Genomic DNA, 24,809 nt, shown 5'->3' with positions numbered 1-24,809 from the left:
ATAATTTAACTGTCGTTTCTTGATTTGAAAGTGTCGTAAGTGTCATTTTCAGTCATAGAAGATAATCTGATTGTTCTTGATAGTCGATTACACTGTTACTCTTGTATTTGATTTGAATTAGTAGTTTTTCAAGTGTCGAAAGCAAGTTTTCAAATCCAAATCGCAAAGTGTCGTCATTGTCTTCATTTTGTCTTGAAAAGAAACTTGTTAGTAATGTCGCTTTAAAGAAATAATTCAGATTTGCGCTTAGCTTTCTTTTTATCATTCACACATTAAGAAGGCTGAAAACAAATACATGTATGTGCATTTACATTTAGACTGTTTGTTGGTTTAATTTAGGACAGTGCATATAGTGTGTGCTCTCTGCTCTATGTTGAAAGAACATCATCTCTCTTTCCTTAGTAGCTAGGATTTTCATTGCAGAAAGAAGATTAAACGATTGTTTATCATCTTAGATTGCATTTTAGGAATTATATATCTACATCACGCGGTGAACCTGAAAGGAAAATTTCTAAGCAAGATCAACTGTAAAATAAATATAATGAATCTAAAAACGCTTTGGAACCTAACGCACAACATTTAGAAGTCTAGGCTAAAGACGTATTCCGGCATCGTAAAGCCTGGTAACTGTTGTTTTCATTGTTGGTTGGGTGATTCCTCCACTTTGAGACGATAAGTGCCAGTACGGACTTGTGCTCCCACGTACTGTCGAGTATATATTGGGAGACCACAATAGGCTTTATCCTTTATCCATAGGAAGCCGTGTCTGCCACCCTATCAATCGCAATGCACTGAACACAACATTCGGGAAGATTGATTGCCGTACCATAAAAAGTATTCTGCAGTTTTGTGATTGGTTTGGTAATCCATCTGTCTAGATTTCCAGAGCAGTCTCTTTCGTTCCTTTTCAGACTCCTTAAAGGAAAAGGTCGATCTAAGCACTTGTCACTTCAGGCTCATTAAAAATCGAAGGTGACTAGAGTCATCTTTTGTTTTTTCTCAACTCTTAAAAATTGAAAAAACAAGTTGTGTCAAAGCGTCTAAAATTTATTTTAATCGGAATAAATATCACCTTTCCTACGTTGCTCTTAGGTTGATAAAAATGGAGTCCACAAACCAAGGAGTTCCCCTTGGGGGAGATCCTAGTCCTTTCTCCTCTTGGGGAGATGTTGGTGCGCCCCATATGGCCACATTGTCGCTTCCAGGATTGACAATCGGCTTGCCCGTATGGCTCTTCTCAACCTCTGTCGTTTAGAACACCGTGATTCCTGAACAATCAAGTCAGCAACTAAACGATACCAGAGTTACCCCCCAACCTTCTACTTCATCCAATTCTTCCTCTCCTCCTTCCTCTTCACTTGATGAAGCTGGTAAAGCCAAAAATCAAGTAACCGAGAAGAAGAAGGAGAAGAAGAAGAAGGAGCCAAAGGTGAAAAGGGGCAACCAAGCATCGTCTAGCGAAAATCCACACACTACACCATCCAGGCCTAAATCGCCATGTGTCATTTGCAAAGGAGACCACTATCATCGAGATTGTCTCTGCATCCCTCAGATCTTAAGGGACTGGTCTCCTCGTTTGCACAATCCAGTGTTGTCAACCTCTGATGATCATGTTGAAAATACACCGTCGACTAGTGAAAGTGAAGCCCCTGGACAAAAAGGAAAATGTAAATTTCCTTGTAAACTATGTGAAGGAGATCACGCTGTCCACCGTTATCGCTTCTTAGACGAGGCTAAAAGAGTATTGGATGACCGTCCGGTTTCACCGTTACGACTTCCTCCTGGATATAAGAAACTCTTGCCGAGTCCGTCACTAGTTGAGAATCCAGCTGACATGCCATTGTGGTCGGCCGAAGTGTCTATCATTGAAGATAAACCATCTGAATCCACACCAGACGAAAGTCAAAAGGTCAAGGCGGCAGTTGACCCGGTCTTGCCTTCAGAGGATCCATCTTCAGATGATACAGTCACCGAAGAGAACAAAAATGACACCGTCCAAATTCTCTTCGTAAGCACAGACTCCGATGAACATGGGGGCAATCTACCCGTTCCTTTACCGCAGGAAGGAAGTTCGTCAAAGTCATATCTGGTCGTCTATTTGGTCCCACCTCCAAGCAACCTAGTTGTTTCCTTCGATTGGAATCTACTAGGCAGACCCCGCTTACCGGCTAGTGTACCATTTCAAATCATTGCTCAAATATACAGAATGGTCATGGTCGGTACCATCATAGATGAAGGGGCTTCTGTGAGTATCCTTTCCTCAACTGCTTGGAAAGCGCTTGGTTCACCACCGCTTTTGCCTGAAATGAGAAATCTAATAGGCTTTGACAAAGGAACCAGTCGACCGTTAGGGATCCTTCCCAATGTGCCGATAACATTGAGAAGGAAAACTGTTCACATGAACTTAATGGTAGTCCAAGGACCCCTGGATTATAATCTACTCCTTGGACGTGACTATATTTATTGCATGGGAGCCATTGTCTCCTCACTCTTTAGAGTAATGTGTTTTCCGCATGAAGGAAGAGTGGTCAAGCTCGTAGACCAGCTTTCATTCCCCGTTTCACACATAGCAAATAGTCATATACCATCCCTGAATGGTCTTTTCACGCAAGGAATGTCTCATCAATCCCCAGTCCGTCCTCCTGATGAGCGCAAGTGATTCGAAGGATATGACTAAAACCTAGGGGGCATGCACCCTGGCCTGTTCCGACAGGAAAACCTTGGGTATAGGGTAGGTTTTCGCGAAGGATATATGACTAGTTGACATACCCGACCGTTTAGGAAAATGGGGTTAAAACAGAATAAGATACCTTCGTTAGAAGGTAGGCCTTTCTCGATAGAACAAATGTTTTGTCTGCAAATTGAAGGGTAACCTGGAAAAGGTAGGCCTTTCCCGATAGAACAAATGTTTTGTCTGCAAATTGAAGGGTAACCTGGAAAAGGTAGGCCTTTCCCGATAAAACAAATGTTTTGTCTGCAAATTGAGGGGTAACCTAGAAACTCTGCTTCACTATACCTGGGGGCATGCAAACCTTTTGGCATGCAAGCGAAGAGCGACCATTTATTTTTTTAAATTTATAGGTCCTCTAACCCTTTAAACTCGTAGGATTGGTCGTTTCCTAACTTGCATAAAGAAAGGATGCGGGGCAAAGCTTTGAAAAATGCCATTTTTAAATGAGACATCCTTATTATACGACTGGATTGAGCAGTTTTAACGTGGAATTCAAGCTTGTTAAAAAATAAACATAAGCAATGATCAAATGTTCCCCCAAAGTTTAAGCTCATTAAAAAATGAACCATTTTCCGGTAAATAACCATCGTGAATGTATTATCATCAGCCTTTGAAGCCTTGGTCATGTTCTCATCATCACCTCCACTTTGTTTTGGCCGATCATTCACCTACATTTGATTGTTTACCCTTTTTGAGGAACAGCTACGAAGAGTGATCCTATTAGCCATTCTTGTGACACTGCCGTGATTGGAAAATTCCAAACCTTACCTGGAAATAGCTGCTACCCAAATTTATCACTCGTTCCTCAAAAAACGAGTCTCCTTTAAGCTCTTTTCAACTGACTCGTAAAATATGAAAAGATTGCTGAGCAATTGGCCTCTCCAGCTCGTTAAAGGGACCGGAAGTGCTATCCCTCCTTTAGATTTTAATCTTTTTGGACTTAAGAGATCATTACACAAAAAGATCGAGCGCTTATCTTGTTCGGCTTGTTAAAAGTACCGAAAATTCATCCCTTTTGTATTGTTTTATACTTTTTCGGACTCAAGGGATTATATGACGAAAAAGAAATATTGGAGTTTTCTTTATGTCCCTTTTTCAGTCTCTCTAAAATTGAAAAGGACCGAGTTATCCTTGTCATTAAACTCGTTAAAACCGAATAGCGACAAACTTGTCCATACAGACAAGAACGAGTTTCACTATCGCTAGGCTCATTAAAACATAGTGATGGGTTTGCCCGAAGGGCAAATTAAAGAACAAGCATATGTTATCCTCCTCAAGCTTGACAAAAATAAAGAGGTACTGGTCAGCAATCACTAGGGAAAAATTGGGAAGAAAACTTGAAGAAACTTTATTGGTAGCAAGTCGCTCTTGAACATGACACTTTCACTCCGCATCCGAGTTGAGTTGGGTTGTTCCGTTCACTGGTCATATCACCATGGTTCCATCACACCATCCATATTTGGGGTTAACGCTACCAATCCATCATGTCAATGTCGCCGATATGTTCAAGAGAAGTCGCTCAAAGAATTCACCTGTGTCTCATCCACTGCAATACATTTACGCTTCATTCTTTCATGACCGCCACCCTGAACCTTATATCACCAGATCGTTTTCACCTCCATTAAAATCATTTGCTCCATTCCATGTCATTGATGTGGGATTCAATAAGGCCCTCCTATGACAGATTTCTTCTCGTCGACATCAGCTCATTATCCAAGGAGTCGATCTAGGAACAACCCTTTCAGTACTTTGAAACTTGCATGCCTCAATGGCAAGTTTCTCACTTTTGGCGACAGGTTTACATCAATGGCCTTCAACCGAAAGATTTTGCGTGGTGTTCAATGCCAAGTCCCTTATTCACACCACGTGAATTGTACTGTAGTACCTTGAGGGTCATCATCATTATCGGTGATTCCTCTCGCGCCTGTTAACAGCTTACATCATTGGCTAGTAATCAGGTGATGTCTTTCCATGTTCGACTCCAAAACATCTCTCACATGGATCGACTTATACTTTGAGTGAAGATCGAACGAGATTGAAGACCCCAAATCTAGTTTCATCCATCCAGGCTACGATATATATTCAAGAAAATAAAGACATCAAATGTACATCATTATTGCACAGATAATCATCCAACCTAAGGGATGATGGCTCTACCAGGATCATCAGTCTACACTCAGACGATTGTCTGTCTTATGTACATTAAAATGAATTTATAAAGCTGAGCATGGGAATGCCCGCCTCAGCCAGATCATGAAAATATTATGAAGATAATGTATTGTATTGTATCTTATTACAGGTCGCCTTCCAGCTTGAAACTTCAGATCCTCATGATAAAGCATTTCACCCGACATCAACAGATTAACGACCTCATGCTTTAGGGGGAAACTGTTATAGATATTTTTGAGCACTGCAACCCCAATCATAAATGTCCATAAAACAAGGGCTCTTAAGTCCCTAAAAGTGTTGTTCCAACCTCTAAAAGAACAAGGTCAACTGATTACATCTTCTCCCAAAAGTTCTCCATGAAAAACTGCTCAGAACTGGTCAAAACTGGACCATCTCACCTGCTCCATCGTCAAAGTGCACTGCATCCCACCTAAATACACATGGGAGGTGCGATGCATACTGAAAAGCCCTTCTATGGGGTGCAATGGGCAAGAGTGGACAAATGGCAGGGTCAATCTACAAGGTGGAGGATCATGGAATCTTCCAGAAACTTCTCCTGTGACACTTGCCTCTCTGCATTCACCCAGGGATGAGTAAGAGATCATCAATCTCCAAGTGGAATCAAGAACTATCAGAGAGAGGACACTAATCAAATCTCAAAAGCTGACTCACCCCCCTTGTAAACATCTATATATGGATCCCTCATCCTAGAGATCCAGAGGCTGGAATTTTGTATCTTGTAAGGAAGTGTTGCTGGTTTCTTGGTGCAACATCATAGTGTTGGGTGATCTAAGCTTTTCATGAGGTGAAGAAGGGCTTTCTTGCTGAGAGGATGATGCTGGGTCAGAACAATTGGTTGTAATCCTCTTTGCTATTCTTGATTATTAATAAAGCTATTCAAGTTTTCCTCCACATTCTTGTATGATTGATGATATATGCATTTGTGTGGTCAATATATATCTGGTCCTATATTTTTTATGATAATAGATCTATGTTCTTGGATAGTGTTATGTTTCTCTGATTCTACAGGTGCTCTTTGAAGCTGGGTAAACGAGGAAGCGAGTGGCAAAGATCTATTAGAAGGGAGAGGGATCAAGCAAGGAACCAAGCGCAAGATAGAGGTTGGTCTCCTTTATTCCCCTCTTATCTATTTCTCATAAAGGAAAACGAAAGTGGTTTTAGTTTGTTTCTAAGGTAGCTACCATCCTTAGTGGGACTAGCAGCTCTGCATAGACACTAGATTTCCCGATAACACTTGGGTAAATGTTCCAACCAAAGTTTGGTGGGTTTTCAACACTTAGAACACCTTCCAAGCTACCCAAATTCCAACACTCCCTCTTAGTGAGGAAGGTATTTCCTTTACTCCTTGAAATATCTAGCTCCATGAATTTTCTTACATACCCATGATTGTCCTCACATGAGTCATGAACTTCCCTTGTATGGCCATGAATATCCTCACATGTGCCACATATTCTTTTACTTGGTCAAGATTTATCTTGCATAGTGCATGATTATCATCACATGTGACATGACTTTTCCATGTAGCACCATAAGTGTTCTCACATGGTTCGTGATTTTCCTTGTAAGGGCTAAACACTCCACTTTCTTTCTTGAACTTGAAGATTCATGCTTCCATTGGGAAGATGGTGTTCCTTTACATTCTCCCGCTGAAGCTCACTCTCCTTTCCTATGCACACTCTAATCCATGTGCTCTTTAAAGTAGCTTTGATATCATGTTTAGTTTTCCTTATACCCAAGATCTAGTCTACGCCTAGACTTAATCGTAAACACACTGAAGGTACTCAACTAGAATCACTTTACATAGTAGAAATATAACAACAATGAACTCAATTAAGTACATGGATTTATATGGCCCAAATCACGAGCTTTATTATCCATTAATAAAATAATCATTAGGGAACCCATACTAGGGATCATGACCCTTTAGATTAAGGATTCAACTACTACACCTAGTATATAAAACTTAGGAGTTAAGATCTATTCCAACATATCTACAATCTTCTTAAAGAAAGTTAAGTGCATACCTGAGCCAACTCCTTTAGCTCAAGGTCCTTGGATTGTTATTGGATTGTTGTTGTCCTTGGTAACTGGTCCTTTTGCGACCATGCTACAACTTCTTGATCTACTAGATCCACTTCATTCGATCACAGATATAACTTTCTTCTTACATATCTGACACTCCAGCACTCATATCTAACTTTCGTCTATTGGGAATCACGATCTACTTTAGACCAAAACCCATAGGTTTTAGTCAACGATCACATCACCAGAGATAAGACAGGTGGTTATTCCATGTCGTGAAACACATGGGGAGCGTTCGTTTATCCAATGTCTAACAATCTTCGCCCCAACGCGAGTCGGGTGTGTATTAAACTCATGACCTACACTCTGATACCACATGTTCGGAATCATGATTGTTGTTAGACCAAACCCACAGGTGTTAGTCAATGATTGCATCGCTAGAGATAAGGATCCATGAGAGGCGGTTTTTCCATGAGGAGCATTGGTTTATCCAATGTCCAACATCTTCTTGCAAATCTAACCTTCTGGCACTTAGATTTGACTTTATTCTTGCAGATATGACCTTCTAGCACTCAAATCTAACTTTCTTCTTGCAGATCTAACCTTCCATCACTCAAAGATGACTTTCTTCTTACATATTTGACCTTCCAGCACTCATATCTTACTTTCTTCATGCAGATTTGACCTTCCAGCACTTAGATCTAACTTTCTTCTTGTGAATATGACCTTCTAACACTCATATTTGACTTTCTTCTTGCAAAATCGACCTTCCAACGCTAACATTTAAATTTATTCTTGCATATTTGACCTTCCGACACTTAAATCTAACTTTCTCCTTTCAGATTTGACCTTCCAGCACTCAGATCTAACTTTCTTCTTGCAGATCTAACTTTCTAACACTCATATTTAACTTTATTCTTACATATATGACCTTCTATAACTCATATCTGACTTTCTACTTGCTATTGCAACTCCTCTAAGGTAGATCTACAGACAGTTCCTTTAGCCTACCTCTCTCCACAAGTGAAATTCCTTCTCCACTTGTGTGTCTAGGCTTTTCCTTTGGCCTCCTATTTATCATTTTCCTTTAGGCTATTTGGGGAAACCCAAGTCCTTTAGGGTTTTTCCCATTCAACCCTTAACCATAAATTAGAATATAAAATTCATTACTTAGGTCCCAAAACCAAAAATTTGGGTAAATTTTCCAACCAAATAACTTTTGGTGACTTTTCACCACTTGGAAATACCTTCCGAGCTACCCAAATTCCAACACAATATTCCTTCCACCCCAATGGACTACCTCAAATAAGTAGCGCCATAACATTACTATCATCCACATCGCATTACCACGTTCATGAATCACTTCTTTACATGAATCAAGTCATTTCCTCATGCTTCAACTTCATCTTAATACTAACTTCCCCTATTCCCAGACACATATCAACTTGATCATCATCAAATGTGTCATTTCATTTTGCACTTGGCTTCCCACACCTCCACCAATAATAGACTGCTTTTATTATCAACATCCATTCATCAACCCACACCATGACCATCCAACAAATTCCCATCTTGTGTAGTTACTCCCATGCACCTTAATGCAGGCTACTGCGCACCGAGGTACCCATTTCCATGTTTGTACATTTAAAACCATCATTATATTCTTTTGGAAAGTGTACACTAAAAATTTTTGGAAGTAAGGAACTCACCATTCACCATATTCTTCACATACTACTTAGAGGCAGTCCTGTGTCGCCCATGGTTGGAGTACTTAAATTTCCATCACGTTTGCTCAATACTGGTTTCATTATGTGACCCTCCACCACCCTTAGCCATCAAACTATATTGCATTTGACCCATTCTTTTCAAACAAAGAAACCACATATCACTCCCTTAGACATCCTCCTAACTCTAAGGGCATCCTACCTCAATTTTCTTTTACTGCCACCACCACCTTTTTACTCCAACTATGGGAACTTTACAATCTCCCTTTTTTTTCAACCTTGTCCACCATGAGCTCTACACCTCATCATGGTCCAGTATATGAATTTTATTCAAGTGGATTTCTTGGAGAACCTCTTTCTTTAGATAGTGAGATCTCCCTTTATGTTGACATCAACTCTTATTTTCAAGGAAGGAAGTAGTACCATGGTTTGCATTACCAAGTTTCAAATGTGTACCTCAGATGGACCACTAGGAGTCATCATTTCCCACAGAGTTCATTGACCTCCCCAAAGTTCAACTTTATCACTTTCATGATGGGATGTGTCGTACTTTTCAATAGTTTCAATTTCCTATTTTGTTTGAAGACCCATGTATCGGGTTGGCATCTCACCACCAACAATCTCGTTATCACTAGCTATGCCCAGTACATGGGGGCATGTACATCATCAATAATTTCTTCTATCAAAGTGCCTTTAAGGGTGAAATAGTAATCTATTTCAACATCAACTACTATGTTCACAACATTTTCGGCAAGACCCTTCTTAAATACAAATGTCCCATCATTGTATTAGTCATGATCATAAGCATGGGATATGATTGACTCGTATGTATACTCTATATATTTCCTTTTCAACAATGGATGTCATGTTTACCCTTCAAGACCCTTCCTCTCTCTTAGACTAGGGCATCTCTCTCAAAAATAGCAGGAATCACAGTCATGAAAAACGTGATGTGTTTTGACTATGTGCATGCTCCTAACCTCACACCCCAGGGGGCAACTTTTGTCACTTAAAAATTGCACACTCAAATTTATCAATTAAGGGCCAAAATATGTCAAAGATCATAAAAATCAAAGGTTCCCAAAAATAAAAATCAACACTCATATACAAAGAATTACTTGTTACAAAATGCAGTTTAATTAAGTTGCAAATATGCTCTTTTAGGTTGGATAAATCATTGCACATGTTTCTTTGAGAACCACACATATCCATAAGAATTGACGTTTGAGATATCAACGAGACAAGTCACCTTAAATTCCCCCGTAATAAGTATAAGGTCAAATCATTAGTCTCAAGCCTCTGCACCATTAATGGAGATTTGTGGAGCCTTCATAGGACTCCCCTTGTCTCCCACCAAGATGAGAGGTTCACTCAAAGATCAAATCTCAACAATGAACCAAGTTGAGACAAGCCATGGACCTTGGCCTATAAATACCACTCCATTAGGGACCAGTTACAAGAGATAAGTCAATGAAAGGTTATGCTACCTAAATTTCCACCGAATTGACATTTTTTTGTAGGCTTCGAGCTTTCCATTCAAAGGTTTCCAAAAAACTTCTTGAGAGGGAAAGGAGCGGCCTTCATGCATGAGAGAGGGAAATGAGTAACATTCCTTTAGGAGAGCTAAGGATCCCTTGTTTCCAAAGATATTTTTAGTGTCTCGGGGAAATATTATATCTTATTTACATCAAATAAAGAGATTTCTTGTTTCTCAAGTTCTTGTTTTCTTTCTTGTTTTTGTTTTTAACAATGAAAAATATAAATACTAAAACAAGAAAGAAAACAATGAAAAATATAAATACTAAAATTGAAATTGCTTTATTTACATAGTTATTTGTAAAGGCCCTTTCAACCTTAGAGATGGGAAATGTGTTTACATCATCCCATTATCCTTTGTGCATTGGTGAAATTGTCTGATCAATAAACCAGAGGATTTATGAGCACACAGTCGACATCAAACATGGAAGGTCCCACTCCTCCGCTTTGGTAAAACATGCGGAAAAGGCAAATCATCACGTTTGCATTGAAGAGGCTAGGGTCATTGCAAGGATTGATCATTTTCATGACGATAAGTTTAGGGAGGTCTTGGAAATTGAAAATAGGCCTATCAAATGGTTGAAGTATTAGAATATGTTGGATCCCTGCCTTATCTTCCTAAATTTTTATTTTTATTTTTATTTTTATTATTTTTATTTTTATTTTTATTTTTATTTTTATTTTTTAATGAAAAATTAAGTTTGAATGTATTTTTTAATTCAAGTTAGTTCTAGACCTTCCTCTTGATTTAATAATATTATTAGTAATAATAAAATGAATTTTATTCATTGTTTTTTTATTAATTATATTATTAGCAATAATAAAATTAATTTCATCCTATATTACTTTTTATTTTATTTAATTTTTTATTTTTATTTTTTATTTTTTATTTTTTATTTTTTATGAATTTATTTATTTATTTTTTATTTATTGTTTGAGTAAATAAATTTGACCTTATCATTATTTTATTTTAAGACCTTCCTTCCATTAAAACAATATATTAATAATAAAAAATTTAATTTATTCATTATTTCTGGATATTTATCAATTCTTTTCATTTATATTAAAAATATATATATTTATTATAAATAATAATTCTTGAGCCAAAACTAGTTGTTATATTGTAATATTCCAAAGTAGAACTTTACAGAGATAATAAAGATATGCAACAATTACAACACAAAAATTTACTGAGTAAACACACATGTAAACAAAATTTTTGCCACCAAATTGGCCAATTTTCATTAATTATAATTGCTGGAGTACAATATAAGATGGAAGGAGTGCACCTGGGCTTACACAAGGCAAGCTACATGCCTCAAGTGGATAATACAATAGTGCCTAGCTGTTGTAATCTTTGTTACCTCTGAAATACTACAATGTTCCCTCAAAACTACTTGTTGGTTGACTTCAAGTTATGATTTACCCCCTAAAAACAACCCAAAAATTTCTGCAACTTTGGGGACGTGCTCCTCTCTAAAAACCTTGAAAAACCAAGAAAGGGTTTTCCCTGGTTTTGACCTACCAAATTCGACCCCTTGGGGATTGGCTCAGTTTTTCTACACTATTGGCTAACTTGACCCCTCAAAACTGCCCAAAAAATTATGTAAATTTAGGGTTGTGATCCTTGTCAAAAACCCAGGAAAAACCCAAAAAGGGTTTGCTCTAGTTTTGACCCTCCAAATTCGACCCCTTGGGGATTGGCCCTCCTCCAATACTGTAACTCACTGCCTGTAACTGGAACTACTATAACTTGCTACCACAAAGCTAGGAAACCTCCCCAAATCGGACTCCCAACAATCTCTTCGTAACCCAGCTCCCAAATCCTCCAGTTATACCTCCAACCAAGAGACCCCCTCTAGTGATTGCATAGTTTTGAGTGGGGATGACATCATTGCTCCAATCTGCAATTCGAACTAGGTGTATGACTGACTATACTGCTCCAAATTATCCTCCACAAGATGACAATTCGATGTGGGCAATGGAAGCCCTCCTAGGGTGGAACTCGAAGACCACCAAAGAGAGGGATGAGCTTCGCTCCTTAGGAAGCTCTTGTGCTGAACAACAATTTGTAGCTTAGCTAAACAACCAAAACAACAATTAAATTCTCAAATGATCAAAAGGCCCCAAATTCTGCTCACTTCCTTCTATTTATTATTTCTCCCTTGGGCCCCATGTGGGTCCCATCAAATATTTCAATCCCCCACTTAGGAAAATCGAGCCGCCTCTAATGGGTGCATATTTTGGGTGGGTGAGTGGCCCCCACAATCCACTAAAAGGCACATCGACCCCATTTCTCCTAAGTTCTTCCATCAAAATTGCATTAAGCCAAAAATAAAAAATAAAAATTGCCAAAAATTATTTCTCCTCACCTTGGGATTCAAACAATTAGGAATGGACATTACAATCCTCCCCTCCCAGATATTGCTTGTCCCTAAGCAACTACAAAACTAGGTGTTGCAATATTTGTTCACTCTCCCATGTGGCATCCCAAGACTGAACTAGATCACTCTCTACCATGACTCCGCTCATCATGAAACAAAGTGATCTATCAACCAACTGAATCCCCAAATCCCATAGTCAGACCTGCTGTGACATAGCTCTAATAGCTATTGGAATCCATGCGTACCTCATTTATAGTCCCCACATGCAATCAATATATATGCTCCATATATCATGAACTAATTTGATGCATGCTAAACTTCCTTGTGCCTACCACTACATAGTACTGATGACCATTGGAAACCACATGTGCCAAATAGTTATCCCCTGAATGCATCCAATAGATGGTTTTTTGATACTCTCAATCAACTCAGTGTATGTGGATCCATCTTGCTCTTGCCAACCATCACCACTAAGTCTACCATCCACCCTCTCGATAATGTGCCAATACAATGTATGGAGCCCGAACACCCACTGGAAAGTTGCCTCAATCATACATGTTGTCCTCTACTCATGCAGGATCCTACGTGCCCTATGGAAACAGTGGCACATGTATCTCCCATGACCAGATCCCCAGGTGTAGGCTCAGTGATGAGTGATATGCCACCCCTGAAAATGATCACCTCATCTCCCAACATCTGGCTGTCAACTCGTACATCGACCCTGCTCCTTCACTATAGAATATCTATCGTGCCCTTGAGGCACTGAATCTCATAGCATCATCTCAAGAAAATACCCCAAGTCCTGCTATCCACACCATGGGTTTGGATCGAACACAACAAGCCTCCCCTCAACTACCTATGGTGCCAATGAGTGGAAGATGCATGGGTTCTGATGGGTATGATCAAGAACCTGTGTGGACGCTCCTGGGTCATCCCATGACCGATCCCTTTCCAACCTGGGTATCTCCACCCCAATGACATGCCTGACATCCTCGTCAAGGAACATCCTTGCTAGTAGCACTCCCCCTATCCACTATGCAACCTCGCACACTACTGCATATGACCATGTATCCTCATGTCTCCTCGCATACAACTGCACCCAATCACACATCTCTATGCATTGTCGGACCCTGCTACATGTTGTTGCATCATCCCGAATCAACTGGTACCCCTTTTGTATCGATGTGTTCGTCACTCTATGAGGGAATGCATTAAGATGTGAACCGCTCCTCCTACACCACGATGCAACCCTGCACACCACTGTGCACCATTGTGCACCTTCGTGCTCCTCTGCACACTGTTGTGCACCGTTGCATACCCATATACAGCCTTGGATGTCAAGATCTAAGACTGAGTCCATAGGCATCATCTTGCATCCTGTCAGGGTTGTCATTTCTACTACCATTCTACTGGTAAGCACTCCACGATGTGAACTATATCTCCTCATCCACCCAAATAGACCTAAGCGGCCTAACTCCTCACATGCTAACGTGAATACACTACTGAGCCTATCCTCGGTACCTTTGGTGTCTGATATCCCAGCAAGAGAGCACCGTCTCCATACAATACCCTATCTGGTGGTCGGCCAAAGCCACCTCCTCCTACCAAATCCTACCAAAGTAGACTAATCATCCTACAATCCCATGTACACCCAACATGCCATGAGAACTCATGAAATCTGCCTACGCCCCTATCAGCCCAACCTGTCACTAGTGTTATCCACAACTATGATGGGAATATGAAAATGGAGGTGCATCCAATCACCGATCCACCATCCTGCTAACACCATGACTAACCCAATCCATGGAGTGATGGGGATGTCCACCTGGATCCCAACGATGATCCAACCCTCAAGCCCCTCTGGCAAACCATGGCCCATGTTGAACTATGCCCTCGACCATGGATGTATCCAAAAATATAGTTAGCCCTATCAGGTACCAACTCAATACCTCTTGCCACCCAACCCCATGAGAGGGATCAAATGCAAGAGTCCCCGAGTACGTAGATAATCCATTATGTGAGTGTTTCTCCCTCCGTAACTCATGTCGCCTCCTTACTCTGGCTCAGACAACATATACAATCTATCTAGGTAACTTAGGCACTCTCCCTCCATTGTGCAGAGATAACCTAACAGTACTGTAGGCCCCATCTACGTAAGCCTAAAGAAAGCTATTGAATATAAGTACTGCAGCTCTGCTAGCTATCAGCGCATCTATATGCTCCCTGTTAATGGCAAACCCAAAAGATGACTTCCCATCCTCCTCCATCATGGGATCAACTAGAGTCTTAAGCTGCCCCACCACAGGTACCTCCTCAAGCATAACATCCTCATCTAGCTCACGCTTCTCATGGTGCTCTCCATCCTGTTAGATGTAGCTATCGTCTAAGAACTCTGTCACAGCTCTGGTACATCTATGTCTATTGGTACCTCGTCAATGGATGGTCCTATAAGTGTGTTCCCAACTGTCTCCACCAATGTGTCAGTCGGGTCTACCAAAGGAAACTACCACAAGGGTGGCTCCTGTGTCACGATGTGTGCATCTACGTGCTCCTCACAACCCTACATTCCCTCAACCTCTTGTTCGGCCTCCTCATATGTCTCCTAATGTCTAAAACCAGGTCTCCACGGGCAAAATTTCCTTCGGGTCTCATCCTCTAACTGTCCACCTCTACATGACAGTCCAACCCTTGAACTATACTTCTCCTTCTCTTGTTCATCCAAGGAATGAGGCATGGCAAGATGGTCAGACTGACCATACATGTGGGTGCTGTACTGATGGGATGCACGTGTATGTACTTGGCTTTTGTGTTGGTTATGTATCAATCGTTGCATCCCCTCTAGAATTTGTTAGTTCTGCCTCACCAATTGTTGGCTCTGCCTCAACAACTCCTCCATGATCTTGCTAGCCTCCCCACAAATGGCCAAGATCATGCTCTAATACCACTGTAATATTCCAAAGTATAAATTTATAGAGATCACAATGATATGCAACAATTACAACACATAAATTTATTCAGTAAACACACATGTAAACAAAAATTTTGCTTGGAACACCAAATTGGCCAATTTTCATTAATTATAATTGCTAGAGTACAATATATGATGGAAGGAGTGCACCTAGGTATGCACAAGGCAAGCTACAAGCCTCAGGTGGATGATACAATAGTTCCCAACTACTGTAATCTTTGTTGCCTTTGAAATACTACGATGTTCCCTCAAAACTACACTGCTAGCTAACTTTAAGATCTGATTTACCACCTCAAAACAACCCAGAAATTTTTGCAACTTTGGGGATGTGCTCCTCTCTAAAAACCCAGAAAAAACCCAAAAGGGGTTTTCCCTTGTTTTGACCTGCCAAATTCAACTCCTTAGGGATTAGTCGAGTTTTTCTACACTGCTCGATGACTTGGCCCCTTGTTTTGGCCCCTCAAAATTGCCTTAAAAATTATGTAAATTTAGGGTTGTGATCCTTGTCAAAAACCCAGAAAGTGTTTGCTCTGGTTTTGACCCTCTAAATTCGACCTCTTGGGAATTGGCCCTCATCCAATATGTAACTCATTGTCTGTAACTGGAACTGCTATAACTTGTTGCCAAAAAACCAGGAAACCTCCCCAAATCAGACTCCCAACAATATCTTCACAACCCATCTCCCAAATCCTCTGGCTAAACCTCCAACCAAGAGTCCCCCTCTAGTGACTGCACAGTCCTGAGTGGTGATGACATCGTCCCTCCAACCTGCAGTTTGAACTGGGTATATAACTAACTATACTGCTGCAAATTCTCCTCCACAAGATGACAATATGATGTGGTTAATGGAAGCCCTCCTAGGGTGGCACTCAAAGTCCATCAAAGAGAGGGATGAGCTTCACTCCTTGGGAAGATCTTGTGTTGAACAACACTTTGTAGCTTAGATAAACAACCAAAGCAATAATGAAATTATCAAATGATCATAAGGCCCCAAATTCTGCTCACTTCCTTCTATTTATTATTGCTCCCTTGGGCCCCATGTGGGTCCCATCAAATATTTCAATCCCCCACTTAGGAAAATCATGCTGCCTCCAAGGGGTGTGTATTTTGTGTGGGTGAGTGGCCCCCACAACCCACTAAAAGGCACATCGACCCCCTTTCTCTTAAGTTCTTCCATCAAAATTGCATTAGGCCAAACATAACAAAATTGTCAAAGATAGTTTCTCCTCACCTTGGGAAAACAATTAGGAAGGGACATTACATATATTCTAATGGCTAGTGAACATATCTCTACATCTATTTAATTTGATGCCAAGATGTGGTTCCTCATCTTGTCCTCAAGATGAACCACACCAGTTGGCTTGAAATGCGTTGACAATATTTCTCTTCATAGTTATTTTTTGTTTGAATTGATAGCCAATTTCAATTATTATTAATATTTTTTTAATAATTTCTTATTAATATTAAGTAAATGTGTATGATTAAGTCTGGGCATTTTCCTTTTTTCTCCTATTTATTAAAGTGTAGAAGAAAATTTTTTCTCCTATTTATTAAAGTGTAGAAGAAAACATAAATAACTGTGGGTAGTAACAAATTTTGGTAAGTGTATTTATTTAAATTTCATGTTATTTGTATATAAATGTGATTGATATATTGTTTGTTGAATTGATATATCTTCTTAATAAATGATATATTGTTTTTTATTTTCTATTTATTTTTATAAAGTGTAAGGAAATATTTACTATATTCATTATATATTATTGGACGTATATAGAAAAATAATATATTATAATTATTGTGGATGTGTTTATTTTTATGAAGTATATTTTGAAAGTAAATTGATATCAAAATATTGTTCCATATAGTTGAAGAACTCTATATAATTTGTGGTTAGAAATTCATTTTTAAATATAAAAGAAAAAAGAAAAAATTTAATGGCATAAAAATACTCAAATAAACTTTAATAGTGATTGTTATTGTAGTCTTTGGGCAATAGAATGCCAAGTGGATAGTTGCCAAGATTTTTTTATGCAATTATTTGCTTAAATTATGGTGGACATCTATCCACATGACATTTTGTTATGCAAAAATTGCAATAACAATCATTATTATGACTCTAGAGAATAATATATTTATTTTTGAATTTTTTTAATATAATTTTTACATCTCATAATTTTTTAAAACCACATGAAATAACCAAAAATAATAATTTACATTTAAAAAAATTAAATTTATATTTTATCAAAATATTTAGTTTAATATTTTTTTTTTCCAATTGTAGTTCAAAAAATTTCAAAACTTAACCAAATAAAAATATAATATAACCCACTTTAATCACATATAAATTAAATTAAATCTAACTATATCTACCACATTTTTGAAAATTTCAAATTAATTTTCAGATATGTCAATTCCGAAATAACTGACTTTAGGAAAAAAATAAAAAAGGAAATAATGAGGCTTCTAGAAAATACAGCGTGGAAATCTTAACATATCTTTTGTCATTTTCGCAACCCACTTTCCAAAAACACCAAGAAATTATGATAGATTCTAGAACATTCACAATAGAACGTAACTTTTGAGATGTGGCCGTTGACAATATGATGCGTATGGATAATATTTATACAAAATATGATTAATGTATAGGCTTATTGGCTGCACTTGGTGTTTTTAAAGATAGTGTCACTTGTTGCTATATAAGGCCCATCAACCAAACTTCCACCTGTCTTAAAAATATAGGATGAAATTAGTAACGTTGACTGAATTATATAAGTTTGGTGTGTTACGTAATTCATAATTAGTTGTCGTAATCACTGTAGCGGACAAAGAGGTGAGTACTAGTTAATATGAATTGATATCTTCATAATAGCTATATCCACGTTTATGTCATGTTAATAGCACAGTTATTTTAGCGATGCTAATTCGAGGTTACGTATAAAAAAATAAATTATTTTTATATACATAAAAAAATAATAATAAATATAATAGAAAGAGTTAATTGGTCTAACTAAATAATTTAGAAGAAGGAAAATTTGCATTATATTTATGATTAATTATTTCACAATGAAGCATATTCATATTAATAATATAAATTTAAATCTGATTTGTAAGAATTATTTAATTATTTATTTGTGTTATATTTATTAATTTTGAATATAATTTAATTAATTTTTATATATAATTTTTTAAAATTACAATTAAAATATGGATTATAATTGTAGCTTGATTAATTTTAATCATTTATAAATAAAAAAAAAATAAAACACAAAAAATAGCATATACATGAATTAATTTAAATAATAAATAATAATCTGATACTTTATTTGTTTATCAATTTTATTTATTTATTTATTTATTTTATTATGTTATATTAGTGTATATAATTAGGTAGAGCACATATATTATTTTAATTGTGAAAATGTATTTTTTTTGTTAAGTTTGGTATTTTTTTTTTATATTAGTGTAACAACAAGTTACAACTAGTTTTAGCAATAGTTAGGTGGCCTCAACTTGCCTTGTGGGAAACTAAGTTTGTTGGTTATCTAATGACATGGTATGTCATCCAAAAACGTTAAGTCTTAAGTCTTTCTAGTAACGCAATATGTGATTGTATGTCTATGCTTATCCTACTATCTACTTGCCTATTGGCATAATTGTCTATACATTGAAAAGTAAAATCTATCTGCATCAAAAAACTATAGAAAGAGACATCATACTAACTAATCTACTTCGTCAGTTGAAGCATATTCCACTAGTGTCAGGTCTTTTGCATTGGACATCGAGAGTTCTGTTGAAGAGAGGATGCAAGGTAGGTGGTTTTCTATGCGCTAGAGGCACCCATCCCAGTTCTGCATTTGGAACTGGAGCGTCTCAAAGTGTTTCTTATAGTTCGGGAAAACCTGCACTGCGGTGGCCATGTTCAGAGCTATTTGTTCCATGGCCTTGCCCAGAATCCCTTTCATAAACCAATAAACAAACAGGGTGCGTTTAAACTAGGTTATGCAGCCTCTTGTATGCCTAGGATCAAGCACCAAGATCCGCCAATCCTCAGCATCGATTTCCATTGATCATGCCTAGCGGTTCAAATCCACCACCCATTCCTCAATCAATTGCTGAATTTCCTTTGTTGTGCCTTCATGGTAAGCTTTCGCAACGTCATTGATTATGCTCATAGAAGGATTTCGGCCTCTCGGCTTGCCTTTAGGTGCATTGGATTGGCCATCTTTCTGTTTACCTTTGTTCTTCCTACCACGGATTCGCAAGGCAGGGCTTCGAGTTTGAGCCGCACAAGCCATGGTTACCATTTTGCAGCTTGAAGAAATGTGACGCTGAGTACTCGCAGGTGATATTAACCCACAACAACCCAACTTGCGGTTTTTGTTACCAACTTGTTCACCTGTCCAGAGACCAACAGACACCTGTAAAACCAGAACATGGGTCTTACCAACCTTCCTTGCTTCACAAAAATTTTAACAGTGTTCCCCGAAATAGGTAGGGGTTCCATCCCCTTACACCAAGACCAATCGAATTTAAAGAGAAAACTCAACACATATTGACTTCCATGGATATGGCCCAAGGGTTTGCTTCCATAGGACCGTCAGGGAGTCTCGATGGCAGCATAGCCCCCCTGCACCAGTTTACCCAACACCCACCCGTCTTGACTCAACTCATAATTCTAACAGCGATAGGCTCGAAACTTCACTATACTACCCTAGAGCCCAGCTAGGTCAACCCTGTACAAATACGGAGCCATGGGTTCTATTACCAAGAGGAGACCAAACATGATAGACACAGGAGCATGCCCAGTCTAATTACCATAATTTAACTCTGAAACTGACGCGTACATTATCAAGACAGGACGCAGACTTTCTAATCCCCACAACTTCAGACCCAACCAACACAAGTCTTTTATCCAGAAGACACTCTTCATGGAGAAAAAGGAGAGGTAGCAAACTACAATTAATGCCCTTCAGGAGAGCGAGATGTCAAAACAGATACAAGGGCATGCCCAGTCCAATTACCAAAATTTAACCCCTGAACCGACGCATGCATTATCAATACAGGACACAGACCCTCCAATCCCCACGATTTCAAAGTAGGTCGACCCAATTCTTTTATCCAGAAGACATTGTTCATGGAGAAAAAGGAGAGGAAACGGGCTACATACCAAATAACTAGTGCTAAGAAAAGATGAGGGCACACCAGTGCCGGTCTTTCTTCGTTGCAATTAACTCTATCTGCCACCTTCCTTTGAGCCAGGATCAATAACTTGTCTCCAAACCACTGCATGTAATCAACTAGATGTATGCGACTTGAATGGTTCTTCATACCGCCACCTGCGTTGATATTACCTCCCTCCTACATGAGGCGACCCTGATATTGGTTTATTTAGGTGAACTAGATAGATAAATTGATTGATTTCATAGTATAAAAAAGTATATTTGATAAAAAAAATGTTTTAAAATTTAGTGAAAATTATGTTAAAAAATCATAGTTTTGATTTTGTATTGAAAATTTTGTTAATAAAATTTTATTTTTAGAAATTTTAATTAATTTTAAGTTGTATCTTTATATCATGTTTAAAAAAAACAAAAAAACAATTGGAAACTTGATTCATCCAAAAAAACAACTTGTATTAAAAATAAGTTAATTGTAATGCTCTACATTCAACTGTTTCTAAATATAGTAAGAATTATGTCCAATGTTAAAATTTCATTACTATATTGGAAACTTATAAAAAATTACTTTTAAAGAATTTAACTAATTTTAAATATTTAAATTATCAATTTTTTTTAATTTATATAAAAATCATACTAACTAATTAAAAATATTGGAATATCCCAAATAAAATACCAATTTTAAATTATAACAACTTTGGATAGGAAACATTCAAATTGACAACTTTTTATCGGAATTATTTTCTTGATCCACAAGAAATTGCGGAGCGAGCTTAGTAAATGTGAAAGCGAATCTAAAGCAGGATATAACGGATACGTTATCCATTCCCCTTTCTATATAAAAACGGAGAGTGGGAGGGGAGGCTTAGTCAATGACCTGTACGTCCATCTAGAAGCACCATTAGATTTCGCCGTAAGCCAATTGTTTTTTATATACCTAAATTTTATATGGTCTCTATGACAGCTATCTGTCGTAATCTAGACTTTTCATGGGTCCCACATGATAAAAATAAACTAGAGGGTTATTATTATTACTTTAATTTCACACCAATTGAAGTCAGTGGAAACTTCTTTTTGATTTTTACGGTTTCGTATGAAGTTGGTTAGGCTAATTTTCGAAGACAATTCGGCGCGGCGGCAGGAAATGGCGGAGTGCAGAAGCTTGGAGAGATGGGCAGGTGAATAATCCGGGGGCTTTTTGAATGGGGTTTTCTTGGTTTTGATTTTGTAAAGATCAATCGGGTGTATATTACTGGAAACAGATTCATGCGTTGTGGAAAGATTTCAGTGGAAGGTGAAGCAGAAGAAATCGCGGTCTCGCCAAGGCCGAGGTTCTGTCAGAAACATGTGAAGAAGCCGAACCCTTATTCCAGCAGAGGGCTTGACAAATTTGAGACTGTCTATGCCGAGCTTTCTGCCAAAAGAGAATATGTTGCCAAGAAGGTTGGTGTCTCAGAGGACCAGGTGAGGTTCTCGTTTTCCAAGGACGGATGGACTCCGGTTGTTATGAGAACCAGGGATGGAACCGGGAAGAAAAACAGTGGCGAGGGTGCTGCTGGGGTTTCGATCCCGGGATCTGGAGAGAAAAAGAATCGCAGCAGGGAATTGAGAGGAAAAGATGAAAGGAGTGGTAGGTCTGAGGGTATTTCGATTACTGCATTCGATGCTAGGAGCCATAGCCTGGTCATGCCGTTCTCTCGGTTTCTCAGGACCACGGCCTTCGGGTTATTTGGTTTGAGTGCGATTTGGGCACGAAGGTCGGCCGTTCCTTCGGCCTTGACCTTGGCTGCGGCCATGGCAGTGAGTGGTGTCATGTGCATGAAGAAATTTATTTGGGGCGGGATTTCAATCTGTGCAGCGCTTTTCAGAAACCTTAGAAACACTAAGCGTATCCTGAATGGAGGAAGCGTTGAAGCAATCGCAGAGCAGAAAGATGTCGATATGGGAAGCCGAACTGGAAACCCTCAGACTACCCAGAATATTGGAGGCATTGAAGAAATTGCAGAGCAGAAAGATGTCAATATGGGGAGCCGAAGTAGAAACCCTAAGACTGCCCAGAATGTAGGAGGCATTGGAGAAATTGCAGAGAAGAAATATGTTGATATGGTCAGCAGAAAAATCCCAAGAGCAGACCACCTTACAACTGTGAGTGCACCGTGCAGTCCTGTGAGAGCTCATGTTCAGCCAACTGAATTCTCAGCCATGGCTTCTCCGAGGGCTGGGAAGCTGAAAGAAGTCAGTCATGAGCACAAGCATCATCATAATAATCATCATCATCATAACTCTAAAGCCAAAATAATTAGGAGGATTGTATCCATGGACAGTCGGCCCACCAGATCTGTGAGACCGCAGGGACCTGATATCTTCTACAGGAGGACCAGGCCAGCAATGGCTTATGATGCCAGTGTGGGTGCAACTTCTTTGATCATCATACTGTTGTCTTTGGCTTTTTTCGGTCGGCTCTATGCAATCTTCTTTACATCTGCTTGGTGGTATTTCCTCCCCATGTTCAGTAAACCTTCAGAAATGATGAATACCAAGAACAGTAATAGCAAGGTGGTGGATCATCAATCCAGTGAGAACAGGAAGAAGGTGATTATGGATGGATTGCTGGGGAGGAGGAGGCAAAATTAATATGGTTGTTATGAGATGTGATGGTATTTTAACATTCAGATTAGGAACCAAGGACATCAATAAATGGTGGGTTTTCAGACCTGTCGAAGCCATAGTTATTTTGGATCTCATCGTGTTAGCAAACCCAAGTTTATGTAGCCACTGTAGATGGATCTACGCTGTCAACACAGTTGTATAGTTGTGATTTATTTTTTAACTGCAGAAGCCATCAACCAACCATGGGAATAGGTGGATTTCCAATCAGCCAACTATGGAAATAGGTGGATTTTCAATCAGCCTACCTTCAGGAAAGTCTAAGTTCAATATGAATGCATTCCTGTAAGTTTAGTTGTTTGGTCAGGACACTTCTGTGCACATTTGTTTGCATTCAGTGTTGTAATATTAGACGGCTTTCAAAAACATTTTGTTTTCTGTGTGCAAAAAGTTTGAAATTTGTTTTTTTAATGATATTGGAAAGTGTACATATATTACGAGTCTCCTGACACATGCAGCTGTTGGGCTCCTTTGCTCTCTTAACACCAGTCACGAGCCTCTGACACTGCAGTTGTTCAGCTCCATTATTAATGCTTTAGTGCATAAAAACATCATTGGTTGTTGTTTCTCCTGCTTTCTGATTATTAAAAATCAATTCTTTTTGCTTGGGTCTCTCAAAATAAATATTGGAGTCCTAGTGTTCCACACGCTAGCAAACATGTTCTTTACTATAAGTTTAGGGAAGTTTAAAATTAGGGCCCTCGACTCAAAGAATATATTTAGTTTCAAAATCGTGTAGTTGGTTTATTTTTAAGGTTATACTTTAATATAATTTTTAATAGAAGATAAACTTCATTTCCATGCTTATTAGTTGATATTGAATTATTTTCCTCTTTTTATTATACGAGGAACTTAAGTAAAAGTGACCCATTGAGTATGTCATATTGTCATTATCGATCATATCAACTATAATATGCTTGAGTGGGAATTTTCACTACGTTATTTTTGTTGTTGCACTATTTCTATTAATAAAACTATTGTTGGGCATGTACTTAAGCTTTATTGCAATTATGGCTATTTTATTTATAGAAATATTGACTTATTAATTTTTTAGGGTTTTTCCTGTCAACCTTTTCACATATGGAACAACACATTGCATATTTTTAGGTTATTAATTTCTCCAATTTTGAGTTTTATATCAATTTTTCTAATCTCGAGCCTTATATTCAAATCAATTGATTTTCGACTACTCTGTGACTCAACAAAGTATACCAATTGTATTGAAATTTGAAACAAAGTGATGTGTACTTACCCAAAAACAAAACATCCACAAACTAAACACCTCAGAGTAGTTGAATCTAGTTATTGGAAGAAGCAATGCTTTATCTTTGATAATGCTTAGGAGCTCCCATTTCTAAGATAGAATCTCACTATAATGAAATCAACTCAACAACCATCTGCACCAATTCC

General features: G+C 38.4%; 1 protein-coding gene across 1 annotated transcript; it reads left to right on the top strand.

Annotated features, from left to right (window-relative positions):
* The first annotated feature begins 21,790 nt into the window (after positions 1-21,790).
* Positions 21,791-23,807, top strand: LOC149244685 (uncharacterized). Its single transcript, XM_089374964.1, has one exon. The coding sequence runs from the start codon at positions 21,999-22,001 to the stop codon at positions 23,364-23,366; it is 1,368 nt and encodes a 455-aa protein (XP_089231090.1). The 5' UTR covers positions 21,791-21,998; the 3' UTR covers positions 23,367-23,807.
* The last annotated feature ends 1,002 nt before the right edge of the window (positions 23,808-24,809 follow it).

The sequence above is a fragment of the Pinus tabuliformis genome, chromosome 8, assembly GCF_031772625.1.
Source record: "Pinus tabuliformis cultivar Carrire ecotype Pingquan chromosome 8, CPIR1, whole genome shotgun sequence".
NCBI lineage: Eukaryota > Viridiplantae > Streptophyta > Pinopsida > Pinales > Pinaceae > Pinus > Pinus tabuliformis.
This window is presented reverse-complemented; position numbering and strand designations above follow the sequence as displayed.